This window comes from Haliotis cracherodii, unplaced genomic scaffold (assembly GCF_022045235.1).
Source record: "Haliotis cracherodii isolate W230 unplaced genomic scaffold, xgHalCrac1.p SCAF_8, whole genome shotgun sequence".
NCBI classification, from domain to species: Eukaryota; Metazoa; Mollusca; class Gastropoda; order Lepetellida; family Haliotidae; genus Haliotis; species Haliotis cracherodii.
In genome coordinates this window covers 38,323,318-38,345,239 of record NW_027266341.1, presented here as the reverse complement: position 1 = coordinate 38,345,239, position 21,922 = coordinate 38,323,318, and the positions used below count along the sequence as shown (strand labels likewise).

General features: G+C 41.1%; 1 protein-coding gene across 1 annotated transcript in view; it reads left to right on the top strand.

Moving 5' to 3' along the window:
• Nucleotides 1-6,693: 6,693 nt before the first annotated feature.
• The window catches only part of LOC139449677 (sodium- and chloride-dependent glycine transporter 2-like), a 30,314-nt gene continuing 15,085 nt past the window's right edge, over nt 6,694-21,922 (top strand). The window contains exons 1-3 of the mRNA XM_071231162.1: nt 6,694-6,769; nt 20,914-21,031; nt 21,568-21,699. Of these exons, the coding sequence (XP_071087263.1) occupies nt 6,758-6,769; nt 20,914-21,031; nt 21,568-21,699 (262 nt within the window). The 5' untranslated portion in view covers nt 6,694-6,757. The remainder of the gene's footprint in view (nt 6,770-20,913; nt 21,032-21,567; nt 21,700-21,922) is intronic.

Below are 21,922 nucleotides of genomic sequence, written 5' to 3'. Positions count from 1 at the left end.
TTGCACTAATATAGCGACGTGCATGCACATGTGTGTGTGGTTGCTTATACTAGTCTGGACTAATGCCGATTTATAGCGCTAGCCAACTGAGATACCATGCCGCAGTTTAAGATGAATACCCCACTCAGACACAGTATAGAGACTCCGATTCGACCAGTCCTTGATTTAGCTCGTTAACAACAGAACCCATATGTTGACGATCTACCCCGTTCAGGGCGTCCCAGGTCAACGACAAGAGTGCAGGATCGATTGATCGGTACAAGGCTCAACGAAATCGAGCTCATTCAGGGAATCAAACGCGACAAACTTTCATCCGGCTACTGGAGTACGAATGCTGGAAAATTCGCTGATTTCTATACTCGACGACAATATGTTGTTGTGCCGCCCCATACAAAACGTCATAATGACAACAGACGTCATTGGTGTACTCAACGTCGAAGCTGGGGTAATCGTCGCTGGTCACATGTCATGTTTTCCGATTCACTTTGCTCTTCCTTGATAGGCGTGGTCGTGTCTGGCGACGTCGAAATTAACGTCAAACCAATGTCATCCAATGACATGACGGGTTTGGCGGTGGGTCGGTTATGGTGTGTGGTGGCATCACTATGACTGAGAAAACCCCACTCCATATTGTGCAAAGAAGGGTTCCAGGAAACCATAGTGACATCCTTTGTTGTCCCGTTTGCAAGACGTGCAGGTCGACGTTTTGTCTTTCAGGACAACGCCCGTGCTCACCGTGCACAAATCGTCAATGTTCGCCTCCAGCAGCGCAACATCCAATATGCGAGCAATGCGCCCAGATCCTTACCCCACTGAACATGCCTGGGTCATGACAGGGAGACGTGTGCGTCAACATAATATGCCGCCGACCACGCTGGCTGAACTTGGACGGGCGTTGCAAGAGGAGTGAATTTTGAAAATTCGTAGCGGTATTACCATCTTACCACCATCGTCCTTCAAGATCGTTGAAGGTCATGACATCTACTCTCATGCTTCACTGCCGGTTGTAACGTGTTCCCACTTTGTTCTTTATCATCATTCAACTATTGCTTTCTCTCTCTAATAATTTGTGAAATATTGAGTTATTTCTATCTAAGGGTATATATACATTTACCATGGTGATGACAGAAATTTCCCCTACCTGGCCATCGCGTCCTACTGAAGCTGCTGGAGTCATCTCAACGGTACATGAATCTGTCCTCTGCAGACTACCGTTAACTGCAGGTGTAAAATCCATGTTCTGTACACACCACTGCTGCAATTTCCATCAACAATCTTTTCCTGAGGCATGCGAGTCTTTCATCAGTTTTAGCGCACTGTTTAATAACTCGCACAGCTGATTTGGGGCTACATTATAGTCACCTATGATACATTCTCTGTCACGATCTTCTGGATACATGAACTAACAGCACCGCGTTGAGTGTATATTATATTGCCATGACCCCATATTGAGCGTATACCGTGTTTGTTGAATGGTTGTTTGAGTAGTGTATATCTGATGACAGATCGGTTGCCAGGTTTGTCTATTTGATCACCTACTTGATGCCTGCAGACACATATGCTGTCTGGTTGTGTATTTGATCACCTAGCTACTTGATGCCTGCAGACACATATGCTGCCTGGATGTGTATTTGATCACCTACTTGACGCCTTACAGACACATATGCTGCCTGGTTGTGTATTTGATCACCTACTTGATGCCTGCAGACACATATGCTGCCTGGTTGTGTATTTGATCACCTAGCTACTTGATGCCTGCAGACACATATGCTGCCTGGTTGTGTATTTGATGACCTACTTGACGCCTTACAGACACATATACTGCCTGGTTGTGTATTTGATCACCTACTTGATGCCTGCAGACACATATGCTGCCTGGTTGTGTATTTGATCACCTAGCTACTTGATGCCTGCAGACACATATACTGCCTTGTTGTGTATTTGATCACCTACTTGATGCCTGCAGTTACATATGCTGCCTGGTTGTGTATTTGACCACCTACTTGACGCCTTACAGACACATATGCTGCCTGGTTGTGTATTTGATCATCTACTTGACGCCTTACATACACATATGCTGCCTGGTTGTGTATTTCATCACCTACTTGATGCCTGCAGATACATATGCTGCCTGGTTGGGCATTTGATCACCTACTTGATGCCTGCAGACACATATGCTGTCTGGTGGTGTATTTGATTAGCTACTTGATGCCTGCAGACACATATACTGCCTTGTTGTGTATTTGATCACCTACTTGATGCCTGCAGTTACATATGCTGCCTGGTTGTGTATTTGACCACCTACTTGACGCCTTACAGACACATATGCTGCCTGGTTGTGTATTTGATCATCTACTTGACGCCTTACATACACATATGCTGTCTGGTTGTGTATTTCATCACCTACTTGATGCCTGCAGATACATATACTGCCTGGTTGTGTATTTGATCACCTAGCTACTTGATGCCTGCAGACACATATGCTGTCTGGATGGGTATTTGATCACCTACCTACTTGATGCCTGCAGACACATATGCTGCCTGGTTGGGCATTTGATCACCTACTTGATGCCTGCAGACACATATGCTGTCTGGTTGTGTATTTGACCACCTACTTGATGCCTGCAGACACATATACTGCCTGGTGGTGTATTTGATTAGCTACTTGATGCCTGAAGACACATATACTGCCTGGTTGTGTATTTGATCACCTACTTGATGCCTGCAGACACATATACTGCCTGGTTGTGTATTTGATTAGCTACTTGATGCCTGCAGACACATATACTGCCTGGTTGTGTATTTGATTAGCTACTTTATGCCTGCAGACACATATGCTGTCTGGTTGTGTATTTGATCACCTACTTGATGGCTGCAGACACATATGCTGTCTGGTTGTGTATTTGATTAGCTACTTGATGCCTGCAGACACATATGCTGCCTGGTTGTGTATTTGATCACCTACCTACTTGATGCCTGCAGACACATATGCTGCCTGGTTGTGTATTTGATCACCTACTTGATGCCTGCAGACACATATACTGCCTGGTTGTGTATTTGATTAGCTACTTGATGCCTGCAGACACATATACTGCCTGGTTGTGTATTTGACCACCTACTTGATGCCTGCAGACACATATGCTGTCTGGATGGGTATTTGATCACCTACCTATTTGATGCCTGCAGACACATATGCTGCCTGGTTGGGCATTTGATCACCTACTTGATGCCTGCAGACACATATGCTGTCTGGTTGTGTATTTGACCACCTACTTGATGCCTGCAGACACATATACTGCCTTGTTGTGTATTTGATTAGCTACTTGATGCCTGAAGACACATATACTGCCTGGTTGTGTATTTGATCACCTACTTGATGCCTGCAGACACATATGCTGCCTGGTTGTGTATGTGATCACCTACTTGATGCCTACGGACACATATGTTGCCTAGTTGTGTATTTGGGTCACAATCAGTCTGTAAGCATGGACATATTATACTTTATAAATGCAAACTACTTTAAAGAGTTCTTAAGCGTTTCTGACACATATAGAAAAAACGAGGGTGTGCTTTCAGATGCAATAGTAAATCAGTATCGCCTGGATATCTGTACATTGATAACATAAATTTGTCTGTGAAAAGTTCTACTGTTTATGTTGGAGTAGATTTGTATTATTGATTCTTCTGAAGAAAGAGCGAAGTTGGCAAGTAAAAAAAATTAGAAAAGTGATAACGGTAAATCCTGAAACCTTTTTTTTACTTGGAGATTGAACCCCAAAGCTGCTCTGCGTATCTGTCAAACTGTCGTCGTACCCCGTGTCGTACATAGGTGTACCGTACGTAGAAACCACGTCCTAAAGGAAACATCATATGCTAGAAACGGTTTGTAGTTAAAAAATGAATGGTTATAATGAAATAGTAATATATAAAATTGGTGTAATATATATCTATGGGTACATTGATCAACAATCTCTTACATAAATCCCTTTCCATAACCGTAAATTTCTTCAACACTAATGATAATTCCTTTCAACTTTCAAGCACGTATTGCACGACCTGGACAGGATGGACAAAAAATATCTAGTGATTCACTCACACTACAAGGACATAAACATACAGAACAAAGAGTTTGAATTTGTTGATATTCTGTTACTGTTTCATTGAGAGCTCTAAAGAACTGGGTCAATACGCGATGGACAGCTCAATCAGTTCGTCAAGGAAGATATCGTTAGCAGAGAACCTACTTTTTATATATGGTCAGGTCTGCTTTCAGCAAAATTGAAGGTTGATGGTTATTAAATATATTTTGTAAGATTGTGTTATTATGTAATGCTGACCAGAAGGCTCAATATAGGTTATGAACAAATGTTGAATTTGAATTTGCTGCACAACCTTGGCCCAAAATGACCCAAACTGAAATGTCCTGGTATGTCAGTGGCGGATAACTTACTCGCACAGTCTTCAATGCATTTCCCTCTCTAGAGTGAGTGCGTGAGTATGGTTTTACGCCGTTTTAAGCAAAATTCCTGCCATATCACGGCGGGGGACATAAGAAATTGTACCTATGTCGGGAATCGAACCCGGGTCTGAAGAAATGGCAACATATGATAGACACGGATCAATGTAAACACACATCAAACTTACATAGTGTCTCGGCTGCTGTGTTGAGTAACGTCCCGCAGCACCAGCTTGCCATGTTCCTGTCTTTACCTCAGGTCCATATGGCTTGTATTACTTTTGTTGTTACTCTTTTACCAAGCTAACACTCAGTGATATACTTTTATTTGACCCCAGATAGCATAAAAAACAGACCTTACTGACTTGAATCCCTTCATAAGACAGAAGATGAGGATCCAAGCAAAACAAGACTATGCTTCCCATGTCTTCAAAAACATCAGCTTCGTGAAGTAGAAGGACACATTGAAACAAAGGCCCAGTGAGAGTGACTACAGTCAAGCCGAAGCTGCTTGTAACAATTTTACGGAAAAATACAAGAAAAAAGCAAGCATATTTTCTGTACGGAGTTACTGGTGACCCCATTCGTCTATGGCACCGCAATTCGCTGTGTAACTCTGTAACGTCTGAATGACGTTGTATCCCTCCCAAAATAAGCTAAGACGAATACTCTCTTCTCCGCACCTACAAGGTGACAGTTTCCACAGTGTTTAAATAACAGACCCATCCAAAAGCGATGTCTGTAAAAGATTTTTCTGTTCTTTATTCAAACACTATAAATGACGCTAGCCAATGTTGAGCTTCAAATTGAATTTGTTTGACAAACATGCAAATAGTCTACAACTGGGTTTGTAATTGACAAGCTTGACTAAGAACAAAAGTGTTCTGGGGAGATACATGTATATCGCCTTCATAATCACAATGATCAGAACAAATAAACATAAAAGTATATTGAGACTTCTCGTCAGCATTACATATTAACACAATCTTACAAAATATATTTAATAACCATCAACCTTCAATTTTGCTAAAAGCAGACCTGACCATATAAAAAAGTAGGTTGCGATTTCTGTTTTTGAGTTACAGATATTAACTTGTTATTCTGTTCTGTATTTACAATACCCTGAACTAGAGTTTGATTTATCTTCCTCTGTACATTTTACAGTAGGAAGGAGTGTGGTGTGCCTTAAAGTGACTGTCGTCTCGGTCAAACATATAGAAAACGTCAATGCCAGAGAACACCCAGTCTTGATTACCACCGACATAGATTCCATTGGACTTAAAAAACAAAATAGCAGTGACAATTATATAAATGATCCCTGACAATCAGTAAAGACACCAGGTGTCTCGAAAATAGTAAGCATGTCCAGACATACCTGTAGCCCCCGCCACTCAGACATATTACGTTTGTTGCCTGACCCCACACAGCAGTACTCCTGCCACGCGACGGCCACGTGCAATAAAACCAGACAACCAACTGCTGTATCAGAAACTAGTTCCACCATAACGTATTAACTGCATAGAATATGAACAAAACGCTCGAGAGAACTCAGTCTGTATGTTTCGCTGCGTCACCATGGCCCTCGACAATGTCTTGTCACCACGCACTGTCGAATTCTGCCAGGGGCTGGTACGGCCTGTTCCTGCAAATCCATCCATTCTAGATGCATCCACCCTGTAATTAATGTCGCTTCTTATGATTGAAAAATATATTCAGAATAGTCTGTTTGTAGACACTTGATTCAACTGAAAATCGCGTACACGTGTACTTGTTCTACTGGAGGTTATGAGAAGGGTCAATGTCCAAGGAACCGTTTTGTCGAGTATCCTGAGTGGTATGTGTAATCACTTATCCCTCCATTAACTCCTCCGTGCCCTTTTGCGTCTCTCGTTGTAGGACACAATGACTGTTATCTAAGACGGAATCCAATACCTACGTTTGATACATGATCCATACCTCTCTGACATCGTGTTTTTAATCAAAGCAATATAATGTTTAAATAGGAAATGACAAAACAGGGTATCGTGTCAACGATTCTGTAATGTGACGTTGATGACTAAGCAGGGTGAGCGGATCGGGACCGGGACCGGGTCTGTGTGGTGTCAACCATGACAGATCCCTCCCATTGCCCATTGGCTGGGGGTTTAGTTCGCGATCAAATTCACCAAATGATGAAGGGTGGTGAATGGTTGAAATGATATCCTGTATAGGTGATCTTAAAATAAAGACTGCTGGGTATTCTATCTCGAGTTAGGGTGATAAGTTTGATAAGACTATTGTTGTTGGCGGACGAGGCAGACGATGGCAGACAAGGTAAACTGTTTGGTTTTCAGATGTCTATTAACAATGTTGAACTTATTGATAATATATAAAGATTTTAATTCAGAAGGCTGATTATCGAGTGAGTATTTGATGTGTATGTTGTTAGGAAGTATTATGCATCAAGAAAAGTATCCTCTGTCATCTTTGTATCTCATGGTTTCCTTTCAAAAACGGGTGGTCAGGCTCGCTGACGTGGTTGATGCATGTCATCGTATGCTCATGACATCAACCACCGGATTGTCTGGTCCAGACTCAATTATTTACAGGCCGCCGTATCACGGCGTGTCAGCTTAATGTGGGAGGAAAGCCTGAAGTGATGAAGGTCTCAGACGTTTACCACTTCGATGAAACACATGAGGACAGGTATGGTGCCGATAAACCTAGAAACATAGTAGGGGCGAGCCGGATTCGAACCCACAATCATAGGTTTCTGGCGTGCCCAACTCTGCACAGCAAATCGCGTGCCCCCGATTAAGATATTGAAGCTACATGGCAACACCCACGGTTTCGAGGAAATGTCAGGGTTACTCTTCATGGTCTTGTGCTCACAAATGTATATGAATGTATCTACTGGCAAATCTTCATACACTTTAATAATGCGATTCGACACAAAAGATGTACAGATAGACTAGACTACATAATTTCACACATGGATGAGTTCAACATTAGGTTAGTTCAGGTAAATATGGCTATTAATGCTCATGTGTGTCAAGCTTTCATAACCTCTGCGTCACAACTGTAAACAAAACAAGTGTATTATCTGCATTGAGCTAGGGAGTAAGGCTACTACTACTGTAGTGAATAATGCACAAATGTACAACATCTCTCTAATTGTAACTTGTATCACTGTAATGAAGTTGAATGCACGAACACAAACTCATAAGATTTTGAAATCTAAAAAGCATAGGGGTACAATTATTTTCAAAAAGGTCCACTCACAGGTTTACGAAACCCAATGACTAGAGAAGAATATTAATACACTGAATACACCAACAAACTCTCCACACCCACTGTGAATGATAGTGTAGATATGTAATTTGGATATATAACTTGCTGATGTTATGTACATCACATTCAAGATTTCTTCCCACGCACCGAGGTTATAGTTAATCGTGTGATGGTGGTTCTATGTATACATCGGCAAGATAAAGGTTGTACTGGAGATGCGGGATGAAAATGAAAATTGACAACTGTCAGCGACATATCAACGCAAGAGGAAGCAAACCATGCATGACGTTGTTGTTGCTTTAGGTGTTTAAGAGGTCGCCTTCTGCAATAGCAATGTGGGACTCATGTGTGTGAGTAGGGTACACATATCTGTTGTGAGTTTTAGCATTCATTAAAGTTCAAGGTTACAGCTGGCGGAGACAAGGGTGATAAGTCATCCTCCCTTGTTACCAGGCATGAGTCTTAATGTCTTTTCTATATTGGGTATACCCAGGTAGTGTGAATTTGGCTCTTTCGCGATCGCTGAGGTTAGTCTCATGTATTAGAATGACAAGCGGCTTTATCACCTGATTTTGACGGGTGCATTTAGTTCATTGCCTTGGCTCTGAAGGCTGTTTGCGTTCCACCGTAATAAAAGTCCATGATTGTTTAGATGAGCGTTCATTGAGTTTTAGGGCATACTCTGTTTTGGAACTGTTTGTATTTCAGTTTTTTGGAAGCCAGTTTGAGGATGCCGGTGGCATTTGCTTTGGCACTCATTTTTCGGCTTGGTATCGAGAACAATGCCGTGTCAATGATCTCTACAACTTGTGATCTGAATCTCTTGTTTACCATGACCTGGTGTTTTCTTTGCGGGACTAGTTTGTTGCTTGTGTGCCTTAGTTTGAATATGAGAAGGCATGAGGTTTGATTTGGGGGCTTGGATCATCTTCCCCTTGCGTTTAGCAGTAGCTTCGTGTCTATGAGCAGGCAGATCAGTGCTCACAGATTCGACTGTTTGCTCAGTAGAGTGATTAGTAATCGCTTGGGTTTTCTCAATCTCTTTGAGTTGAAAATATTTGGATTCAGATTGATGTTTCGGGGGTTTATTTATGAAAAAGAATGAAGGGATTCCGGTTCAAACGAGAAAAGTCATTAGAAGTCAAACCCTATATAAAGCAGGTAAAGCAATGTTCAAAGTGCCTCAAATACAACCACACTGCTTCCCAATGCACATACCCTAAAACTAAATGTAAAAAATGCGCACAAACAGACTGCCCAGGCACATGCACACCCTGGTGCATCTACTGCAAATCCACCCAACACACCTCACTTTCAAACCAATGCCCACACAGACACACACTCACCCAGCAGGCCAACAAACACATAAACATAGAAACGGCTAAAATCCAAACACGAAAATTTGCTACACCTGCATCTAAACCACTCCTCCCTACACCACACCCAAACACCATCCCACAAACAAACACCACACCCATAACCGACAGCTCTGTCTGGGACCCCTACCGAGAAACCGCACCCACCTCACACACACAAGCAGCCACTCAACCAGCCACGAACCCTCCCAAAACATCAACCCCCGTATGCAAAACAAACCTCAAAATGACCACCACAACACGACCCTCATCCAAGCACCCTACAGCCCATATGGCAACAACACTCTCCCACAAGCAAGCACAACAACAAAACACAAACACTAAGAAAACATCAGCTACACCCATCCCGCCAACACCTTCACAACCCTCCACATCACATGCCTCCCCCATGGAAACTCAACCAGCTAAACCTAATCCAACCCATGACGAAGATTTCTCCACTACTGAGGAAACAATAGACACTACTCCAACTAAAACAAACCAAACTTCCCAACCAGCCAACACCCCAAACCTAAATAACCTCACCTTACTACTAGCATATATGCATAGTCAAAACTCACCAAAAGCTAGTATGGAATCCTTCCACAAAGTAGCTTTCAATCTAAAATTAACCGATCTTCCCTTCTTCCTCTTTAACCTCCATCTAAAAGAACTCACCGAATAAAATAAAAACTAAAAACTAAATCACCAATCACCCGAAACCAATAATGGAAGGACTAAATATTTTTCAGTGGAACGCCAACGGACTCACCTCCCATGGCCATGAACTAAAGACTAAATTTAAACTAAATAAAGGCCCTCACATTGCTTGTATACAGGAAACCAAATTCTCAAAAAAATCGAAATTCACACTACCTAACTACAACTCAGTTAGAACTGACAGAGCTAAACCGAAAACAAGAAGAGCCGCAGGAGGACTAATCATATTTATCAGGGAAGATATAAATTACGAAGAAATAAAAATAGACACGCCAAACCTAGAAGCCAACGGCATTAAAATCACATTAAATAACCGAAACATAAACATCATAAATATTTACCACTGGGCGGAACAAAAAGTCCAACCTGAGGATCTAAACAAACTACTCAAAATAAGCGATAAATCTACTATATTCCTAGGAGACTTTAACGCTCACCATCCTACATGGAGCATAGACGATAAAATAGATAATCATGGCAAATTAATCTCCGAATGGATAGAAACAAACGACCTAGTACTCCTTAATAGCAACCAACCCACGAGGTACGATAAGATAAACCAAAAAATGTCGGCTATCGACCTAACCATATGCACCGCAGATCTAGCCCAAAGCACTCAATGGGAAGTGCACGACGTCCCGCTAGGTAGCGACCACTTCCCCATAAACATAACCATAGGAAATACAAACGTACCAATCCAAACAGAAAACCAAGAACCAAAATTCCATTACAATAAAGCTAACTGGGACCAATTCCAAGATATCTGCAACGAAGCTAACTTAAACGAAATAGAAAATAAGGATCCAGAAACCTATTGTAAAAACCTAACAGACTATATAATAAACGCAGCCAAAACCTCCATCCCCTTCAAAACATCTAAGACAGGCAAACCGACGGTACCATGGTGGAATGAGGAAATAGAACAGACTAGACGAAAACGTAAATCAGCCTTCAATAAAGCAAAACGCGACTACAAATATTTAAACATAGCCCACGAACTAAACCACCAGGTTCAAAAACTAGTCCAAATAGCCAAAAGTAGAGACTGGAAAAAATTCTGCGAAGGTATAAATAACCGTACAGATGCCAGAACGGTCTGGCGCAAAATCCACGCCATTAGAGGCTTAAAACGACATAAAAAAACCCCTAACATTAACAACTCAACCAACCCCGCCCAAAAAGCAAATAATCTCGCCAACCACTTTTCGGCCGTTAGCAGTAACAGCAACTTCAGCCAAAAATTCCAAGATAAACTTAAAACAGAAAACAAACCCACAAAAGAACCAAACAATAACAATCTAGAAATAAATCAACCCTACACAATGGAGGAGCTCCTCTACGTAATCCAAAACAGGAAAAAGGGCACAGCCCCAGGATTAGACCTAACCTCTTACCAAATAATTAAAAAACTCCCCCTAAAACTACTCCAGGCACTACTCAAACTATACAATCTCATCTACCTAAACGGACAGGTTCCTACTCCCTGGAAACAGGCCCTAGTCATACCAATCCCTAAACCTAATAAACCAGCTAATCAAGCTAACTCATATAGACCAATATCCCTAACTTCAAACTTATGTAAAGTAATGGAATCAATGGCTACAAATAGATTACAACATTACCTAACCCAAAATAACATCATAAACCCAGATCAAAGCGGTTTCACTCCTGGCCGCTCAACCCTAGATAACCTCGCCCGACTAGAACAAGATATTAAGACAGGACAACTAAATAAACAATATACCACAGGCATCTTCTTAGACTTCTCTAAAGCTTTCGACATGGTATGGCACGATGGGCTAATACAAAAACTTCAAAAAATAGGACTCAAAGGTCAGATAATAAACTACATCCAGGACTTCTTAAACAATCGTAAAATAACCGTGGGTATAGACCAAACTTTATCGGACCAATGTCCCCTAGAAAATGGCACTCCACAGGGCAGTATCCTCAGCCCCACCCTCTTCAATATAATGATAAACGATCTATTCGAGGGTCTATCCCCTAAAGTAAACACATCAAAATTCGCGGATGATGGAGCCATCTGGATCCGCACTAAAAGCATGAAAATGGCCAAAAATCTACTCCAAAAATCTCTTAATAAAATACAACAATGGGCTGACAAATGGGGCTTCTCCCTTAACTCAGAAAAAACAACAGGAATAGTATTCAAACATAAAAACATGAAACCCGCCTCCCCAATCCTCCAGCTAAACAATCAAACAATCAAATTTCAAAAACAAACCAAATTCTTAGGACTTATTTTCGATGAACATCTCACCTGGGATGCTCACATCCAAAACCTAACAACTAAATGCAGTAAAGACCTAAACACCCTAAGATGCCTAACTGGCTCTAACTGGGGAGCCTCCAAAGATTCTCTCCTCTCTCTCTACATATCACTAATTAGATCAAAACTAGACTACGGCTGCGCCATATACAACACCCTAAACAACTCTCTATCTAAAAAACTTGACTCAATACAATATCAGGCTCTCAAACTCATTACACGCACCCAACATGGCACCTCCTACACTTCACTTCAGGCCTTAACAGGAGAAATGCCACTAAGTCTACGCAGGGAACAGCTAAGCTTAAATTTCTGGGCCGCGTCCCAATCAAACCCTCTCATCCAAAACTTAATAAACCAAAACATCAGCCCTAAAAACCAAGCTCTAGCTCGTAAACACCCCTTACTTACCCCAATATCCCAAAGAATAACAAACTACCTAAATGAACACCAAATTAAAAATCTTAAACAAAACTGCAAACAATCAAATATCTTCACCCCTAAACTTAAAATACCCAAAATAGACACAACACTAGCTAGCCAAATAAATAAACAAACCGACCCAAACATAGCTAAAACTACCACACTAGCATACATACACAAAAATTGGCCAAATTGGTGTCACATTTACACGGACGGATCCTCAGATCCGACCTCCAAACACACGGGTTTCGGAGTCCATACCACACAACCAACTAAAACCACACAATCCTTCCGACTCCCAAATAACCAATCAATATTCACGGCAGAACTAATGGGCATGGCCTCAGCCCTCCACAATCAAGAATCCAAAAACCACCAAAAAATCCTAATACTTACTGACTCCCTAAGTGGACTACAAGCCCTCCAAAACAAAAATACCAAAAACCGACCTAAATTAATAAATCAAATACTTAAAAGCTCCAACGACCTAACAAAAGCAGGCAAACAAATAACCTTCTTGTGGATACCCGCCCACGTAGCAATATACGGTAATGAAAACGCCGATAAAGCAGCTAAACTATCCCTCAAAATCCCAGAAATAAGCTTAAACTTACCCATCTCAAAATCAGAAATTAAAAGTGTAAACAAACAAAAAATCACACAAAAATGGCATAACCTATATCTAAACTCAAATAGCCAAATCAAAAGAGTGCTCAGCAAACCACACCAAACCAAAAATTCTCCATCCATCAAAAAAAATCGACAGAGTAATCACTAAACTCCAAACAGGACACACCAACCTAAATAACCACCTAAAATTTTTTTAAAAACACACTACAGGTAACTGCCCACACTGCAAACAACCAGAAACCCCAGAACACGCACTCATCCACTGCACACACTACCTAACACATCGAACCGCATTACAAACCACCCTCAATCTAAACAAGGCTCTCACTCTAGAAGCAATACTAAACCCTCAAAATAAACTAGAAAACTTCAAGGCCTTAGGCGTATTCTTAATAAAAACGGAACTAATAAAACGCATCTAAAACCATAATAACCTACCAAATCAAAGTCACACAAACAAACAATCATCCACCATACCCAGCTCCCTTAGTTCTCCTCCCCAACCCCATCGGCATATATTCCAAATCTCAAAATTCCCAAATTATATATAAGCAACCCCTAAAGCCCCCTCTTGGGTTGCACAGACCACCCTCGCCCCTTTCGGAAACACATTAAATGGCCTGGCCGGGCCCGTGTGCGAAATACGCATCAGTCGGAAAGCGCACGTTAAATCTCCAAAGTAAGTAAGTAAGTAAGTAAGTAACGAGAAAAGATAAACTACAGCAACATTAAAAAAGCCAACTAAGGATACCAAATTATTTTCCCTAACCAAGAATCCTTCATGGCAGCCAATAAATTAACTCAAATATTCCACGTTACCGTAATCAAACAAAAACCAAACTGGCAGCAATACACACGAGGCGTAATTAGAGTCAATCCAAGAGAAACAACTGAAGATTTAGAACTTTACTCCCTAGAAGCAAACATAAACCAAGACCTAAACCCTCAACCTCAAATCACAAGTACCCGCATAATCACCTCAACTAGAAACGGAAAAACGGTCCCAACCTCAATTGATATCATCAACTTCAAAAAGACCGCTAGATTTCCCGAAGCCCCTAAACACATATCTTTCGGAGCCCACACTAGCTTAGAAGTCAAACCCTATATAAAACAGGTCAAACAATGTTCCAACTGCGTCAAATATAATCACACAGCCTCCAAATGCACATTTAAAAAACTAAATGTAAAAAATGCGCACAAACAGACTGCACAGGCACATGCTCACCCTGGTGCATCTACTGCAAATCCATCAAACACACCTCACTTTCAAACCAATGCCCACACAGACACACCCTCACCTAGCAGGCCAACAAACACATTAACATAGAAACGGCCAAAATCCAAACACGAAAATTTGCATCAAAACTGCTTCTCCCTACACCGCACCCAAACACCATCCCTCAAACAAACACCACACCCATAACCGCAAGCTCTGTCTGGGACGACGACATAGAAACCGCACCCACCTCACACACACATGCAGCCACACAACCACCCACCAACTCTCCCATACCTCACATAGCCACAACATCAACACCCGCATGCAAAACAAACCACAAAACGACCACCACAACACGACCCTCACACAAACACTCTACAGCCCACAAGGCAACAACATTCACCCACAAGCAGGCACAACAAAAAAACACAAACACTAAATCCACAGCTACGCCCACCCCGCAAGCCCAAACACAACCCTCCACACCGCAAGCCACCCCTATGGAAACCCAAACAGCTAATTCTAACTTAACTGATGAAGAAGAGTACTCCACAACAGAGGAAACAATCGAAGCTACTCCAACTAAAACAAATGAAACTACCTTCAAAAACCTAAATAGTCTCACTTTACTGCTAGCTTACATGCATAGTCAAAACTCACCAAACGCAAGCATGAAATCCTTCCACAAAGTAGCATTCAATCTAAACTTAACCAATCTCACCTTCTTCCTCTTTAACCTCCACCTAAGAGAACTCACCAAGTAAAATAAAACTAAAACGAAAATTACCAAACACCCGACCCCAATAATGGAAGGACTAAATATTTTTCAGTGGAACGCCAACGGACTCACCTCCCACGGCCATGAACTAAAAGCTAAATTTAAACGAGATAAAGGCCCACATATTGCTTGTATTCAGGAAACTAAATTCTCAAAAAAATCCAAATTCACACTACCGAACTATAACTCAGTTAGAACAGATAGAGCTAAACCAAAAACAGGTAGAGCCGCAGGAGGACTGATTATATACATCAGGGAAGATATAAACTACGAATAAATAAAGATAGACACGCCAAACCTAGAAGCTATCGGCATTCAAATCACATTAAATAACAAAAAGATAAACATCATTAATATATACCACTGGGTAGAACAAAAAGTCCAACCTGAGGATCTAAATAAGCTACTCCAAATAAGCAACACATCCACTATATTCCTAGGAGACTTTAACGCTCACCATCCTACCTGGAGCATAAATGATAAAATAGATAATCATGGCAAACTAATATCCGAATGGATAGAAACAAACGACCTAGTACTCCTAAATAACAACCAACCGACGAGGTACGATAAAATTAACCAAAAAATGTCGGCAATCGACCTAACTATATGCACCGCAGATCTAGCCCAAAGTACTCAATGGGAAGTACACGATGTCCCACTAGGTAGTGATCACTTCCCCATAAACATAACCATAGGAAATACAAACGTACCAATACAAACAGAAAATCAAGAACCAAAATTCCGTTATAACCAAGCTAACTGGGACCAATTTCAAGTGATCTGCAATCAGGCTAATTTAAACGAATTAGAAAATAATGATCCAGAAATCTACTGTAAAAACCTAACAGATAATAATAAAAGCAGCCAAAACCTCCATCCCTTTTAAAACAACTAAAACAGGCAAACCAACAGTACCATGGTGGAACGAGGAAATAGAACAAACTAGACGTAAACGTAAATCAGCCTTCAATAAAGCCAAACGCGACTATAAACATCTAAAAATAGCTCACGAACTAAACCACCAAGTTCAAAGTCTAGTCAAAATATCTAAAACCAGAAACTGGAAAAAATTCTGTGAAGAAATAAATAACCGTACAGACGCCAGAACGGTCTGGCGCAAAATCCACGCCATTAGAGGCTTAACACGTCATAAAAAACCCCACCTAACATTAATAATTCAACAAACCCCGTTGAAAAGGCAAATACCCTCGCCAACCACTTTTCGGCCGTAAGCAGTAACAACTTTAGCCAAAAATGTCAAGATAAACTTAAAACAGAAAACAAATCCACCAAAGAACCAAATAATGACAACCTAGAAATAAACCACCCTTACACAATGGAGGAGCTACTCTACGTCATCCAAAACAGGAAAAAAGGCACAGCCCCAGGATTGGACATAACTTCCTACAAAATAATTAAAAAACTCCCCCCTAAACTACTCCAAGCACTACTTAAATTATACAATCTCGTCTATCAAAACGGACAAGTACCTACTCCCTGGAAACAGGCCTTAGTCATGCCAATCCCTAAACCTAATAAACCAGCTAATCAGGCTAACTCCTATAGACCAATTTCCTTAACTTCAAACTTATGTAAAGTAATGGAATCTATGGCTAAAACAGACTACAACATTACCTAACTCAAAATAACATCATAAACCCAGATCAAAGTGGTTTCACTCCTGGCCGCTCAACCTTGGATAACCTCGTCCGTTTAGAGCAGGATAATTAAAACAGGACAACTCAGCAAACAATATACTACAGGCATCTCCTTAGACTTATCCAAAGCGGGCTAACACAAAAACTACAAAAAATAGGACTCAAAGGTCAAATAATAAACTACATCCAAGACTTCCTAAACAATCGTAAAATAACCGTGGGTATAGACCAAACGCTATCGGACCAATGTCCCCTAGAAAATGGCACTCCCCAGGGCAGTATCCTCAGCCCCACACTCTTCAATATAATGATAAATAATCTATTCGAGGGCCTATCCCCTAAAATAAACACATCTAAATTCGCGGATGATGGAGCCCTCTGGATCGGCACAAAAAGCATTAAAATGGCCCAAAACCTACTTCAAAAATCTCTAAACAAAATACAGCAATGGGCTGACAAATGGGGCTTCTCCCTTAACTCGGAAAAAACTACAGGAATAGTATTTAAACACAAAAACATGAAACCCGCCTCCCCAAAACTCCAGCTACACATAAACCAAGCCAATTCCTAAAACAAACCAAATTCTTAGGACTAATTTTCGATGAACATCTCTCCTGGGACGCTCACATAAATAATCTAATAACTAAATGTAGCAAAGATCTAAATACGCTAAGATGCCTCACTGGCTCAAACTGGGGGGCCTCCAAAGACACCCTCCTCTCACTCTATATATCACTAATTATATCTAAAATAGACTACGGATGTGCCATATACGACACCCTAAACCAATCCCTAAGCAAAAAACTAGACTCAATCCAATATCAGGCTCTAAAACTAATAACACGCACTCAACATGGCACCTCCTACACTTCACTTAACAGGAGAAATGCCACTAAGTCTACGCAGGGAACAATTAACCCTAAATTTCTGGGCCGCGTCTCAATCCAACCCCCTAATTCAAAGCCTAATAAACAAAAATATAAGCCCAAAAAACCAAGCCTTAGCTCGAAAACACCCTCTACTTACTCCAATATCCCAAAGAATAACCAATTACTTAAATGAACACCAAATAAACAATCTTAAACAAAACTGTAAAAAATCAAATATCTTCACCCCAAAACTTAAAACACCCAAAATAGACATAACACTACCTAGCACAATAAATAAACAAACCGACCCAAACATAGCCAAAACCACCACACTAGCATACATACATGAAAATTGGCCAAATTGGTGTCACATTTACACAGACGGATCCTCAGATCCGATCTCCAAACACACAGGTTTCGGAGTCCACATCACACAACCAACTAAAGCGACACAATCCTACCGACTCCCAAACAATCAATCAATATTCACGGCCGAACTAATGGGCATGGCCTCAGCCCTTCATAATCAACAATCTAAAAAACAACAAAAAATCCTAATACTTACCGACTCGCTCAGTGCACTACAAGCCCTCCAAAATAAAAACACCAAAAACCGCCCTGAACTAATAAATCAGATACTAAAAAGCTCAAACGATTTAACTAAGGCAGGCAAACAAATAGTATTCATCTGGATCCACGCACACGTAGGAATATACGGCAATGAAAACGCCGATAAAGCAGCTAAACTATCCCTTAAAATCCCAGAAATAAGCTCAAACCTACCCATCTCCAAATCAGAAATTAAAAGTGTTAAACAAAAAATCACCAAAAAATGGCATAACCTATATCAAAACTCAAATAGCCAAATCAAAAAGGTTCTCAAAAAAACCCTAACCAAACCAAAAATTCTACATCCGTCCCAAAAAATCGACAGAGTAATTACTAAACTCCAAACAGGACATACCAACCTAAATAACCACCTCAAAATAATAAGAAAACACGCAACAGGAACCTGCCCACATTGCAAACAACAAGAAACCCCAAAACACGCACTCATACACTGCACCCACTACCTAACACACCGAACTACACTACAAACCACCCTAAATCTAAATAAGGCTCTTACTCTAAAAGCAATCCTAAACCCACAAAATAAAATAGAAAAATTCAAAGCATTAGGCGTATACTTAATCAAAACAGGACTAATAAATCGCATTTAAAACGCCAATAAACTACCAAAACCAGACCACATAATCAAACTAACAAACTTCCATACTCAGGTCCCTTAGTTCGTCCCCCAAACCCTCTTGGCATTTTTTCCCAATTTCAAAATTTCCAAAATTCTATATAAGCAACCACTAAAACACCCCTACTGGATTGCCAAACAACTTTTTCCCCTTTTCGGAAACACAAATGGCTTGGCCGGGCCCGTGTGCGAAATACGCACGTAAAATCTCCAATATAAGTAAGTAAGTAAGTAAGGGATTCCCTTCAGTTGTGTTGGGCTGACCCGTTCGAGAACTGGGCTGGTTCTCTTGAGAGTTGGGTGGACTCTCAACAGTTGTAAGTGAGTGAGTACGGTTTTACGCCGCTTTTAGCAATATTCCAGCAATATCACGGCGGGGGACACCAGAAATGGGCTTCACACATTGTACCCATGTCGGGATTCGAACCCGGGTCTTCGGCGTGACGAGCGAATGCTTTAACCACTAGGCTACCCGACCACACCTCAACAGTTGTAAGTTCTGGACATCTGTATCTCCATTTCCAAGTTCATACTTATCAGTCCCAGGTTGGGTGACTGACGACCGTCCAATTTAAGCTGGTGAGAGAACCAAGCGTGCTGGGCGCGATGGGCTGTGTACAGTACGGGGCCTGTGACACAACTGCATGTCAGTTTATGAGCAGTGTTTATACCTATTCTCCATGACGGCTGTTATTGTATGTGTATGGGTGAGGAATTATTTCTCCTGTAATTATGAGATTATTTAACAGGTTACCAAGTAGAGACTTATACACTTAGCGCTCAATCAAATTCTTTATTTGGACCTTCGTTATGTATGTTATTGTTATCGGCCATGTGCAGTGAATCTAATATGACACTGAACTCCAATATGTCGAATTGACATGGTTATAGAAAGTAGTAGTTATGCTAGTTGAGGAGACGTCAGTTCGAGGGAACACCACCCCAAAAGATTATTGCGTACTGTTACGTGTCGATTCCCACAGTGAAACAATAAAGAACTTTCTGTGAAACCAACAAACATCCAACAAGTGGCATACAATCAATTGTATTACAAAATTCACTAAGTTTACAAATCAATGCAAATTACTACGCAGCAATTACAATGGCAGTAATCTAAAGTGTTAGTACCAAATTCCATGGCAGTGTATGATATGATGGTAGTGGGCAGTAGCGAATACACAAATACAGTGATGACAGCAAAAGTCTGTGATAAAAAGATATCTTCATCCAGCGGCGACATTGGTCAAGCTTCCGAGATGGGATTGGCAGGAATCAGTGAAGCTTGTTCCGATGTGATGAGATGCATAACACGCTCTTGTCTCCTTCTATATATAGCCCAACTGGAAAGTTCTACACAATGCCCTCACCAGTCCATCGGTTGTGCAACATGAAAGAACATGACTTACTGTCACCGTCCGCGGTATATCGGACCGGAAGTTTACACACCCCGCTCGCATCTAAATATAGAAGATTCCTGACTACTGATCACTGTCCAAACACAATAAATTGTGCATCCTCCGAATCCCAACAGAAACAATACAACACAGCTACAATCACTGTTAAACAATAAAATGTACTGCCATATAACAGTGCAATACTACGAGACATCGCTGGGGTTATAATCAGAGGTATTTGTATTTTTATGATATCGCAATTTATAGAAATTCGAAACTTACTGATTCTTTCTCATGCAATACGTAAAGCTAATGTAGCTTTCGGTTCGAGAAATGACTTGGTTGATGCATGTTATCTTATCCCAATTGTGTCGATCGATGCTCATGATGTCAATCACTGGATTGTCCAAAATCGCTTATTTACAGACCGCCGTAAAATAACTGGAATATTGTTGAGTGCGGCGTTAAACAACAAACAAACAAACAAGATAAATCCAACATCAATCCATGTTTCCCCTTTCCTGTACCTGATTGCACTGTGTGTACCCCTTTGCAATGCTCCAATGCACCCGACATACATGTATGTATCTACTCATCAGGTTGTAGAGAGAGAATCCTGGGGAAACAAGGTCCAGTTTCTGCTGTCTTGTATCGGCTACTCTGTCAGCCTTGGAACAGTCTGGAGGTTTCCCTACCTATGCTACAGGAATGGAGGAGGTATGTGTTCATACGCCCCTCACTCATACATCGTATTATTCCAGTAAATTGTAACTGAACGCATACAGTTGAATCAAGCATCAACTGCATGCCACATGGTATTGCAAAATACCTTAAAAGTAACAATAGCTCGGTCGGCATCAGTCACTCAAGGTGCTGGCCGCCTTCACACAAGTGGTGCTGGCCGGCTTTACACAAGTGGTGCCGGTTGATGCAGGGACTGGGACTGGGACTTTGAAATCGCTGAGAATGTACTTGATAAATGACCACAGGATATGACGTATCCTACATAGTGTATCCGTCACCTCTCTGGATGTTTAAATACAATCGCTAAAGATTGTCATAGAAACGACTGTAATTTTTCTTTTCAATTTTATAATAATGGCATGGCAATAGAAATCATAATTCGGGTGTCAAATCTGGTCTACAAAAGTGAAACGATCCCGTTTAACTAAGAAGAAGGTATTGCAGCATCAATGTTGCCAGATGTTTCACAGCAACAAGAGCGTGTTACTGTTTCTCTATTTGGTTGACAGCCACGTTCCTCATCCCCTACCTTATAATGCTGGTGGTGGTAGGACTGCCGATGTTCTTCATGGAGCTGGCCCTGGGTCAGTTCGCTTCTGAGGGATCGATCACTGTGTGGAAAGTCTCTCCAGCATTTCATGGTAATACTTGCCTGGAGTGTACATTTAAATTAATCATTTACAAAGCATCTAAGCTAAATATCCATATACATTCGCTTCTGATGGTAATGTGTACGACTATACACAATTGTTTGGATGAAACTGGTACTGTATTGTGGAGGACATGCTATTGTGCATTGAAACTGACCAATCAGAATCGAAAGTTACATGTCTACCTCGTCAATCTGATCAGTCTTCCTTATGT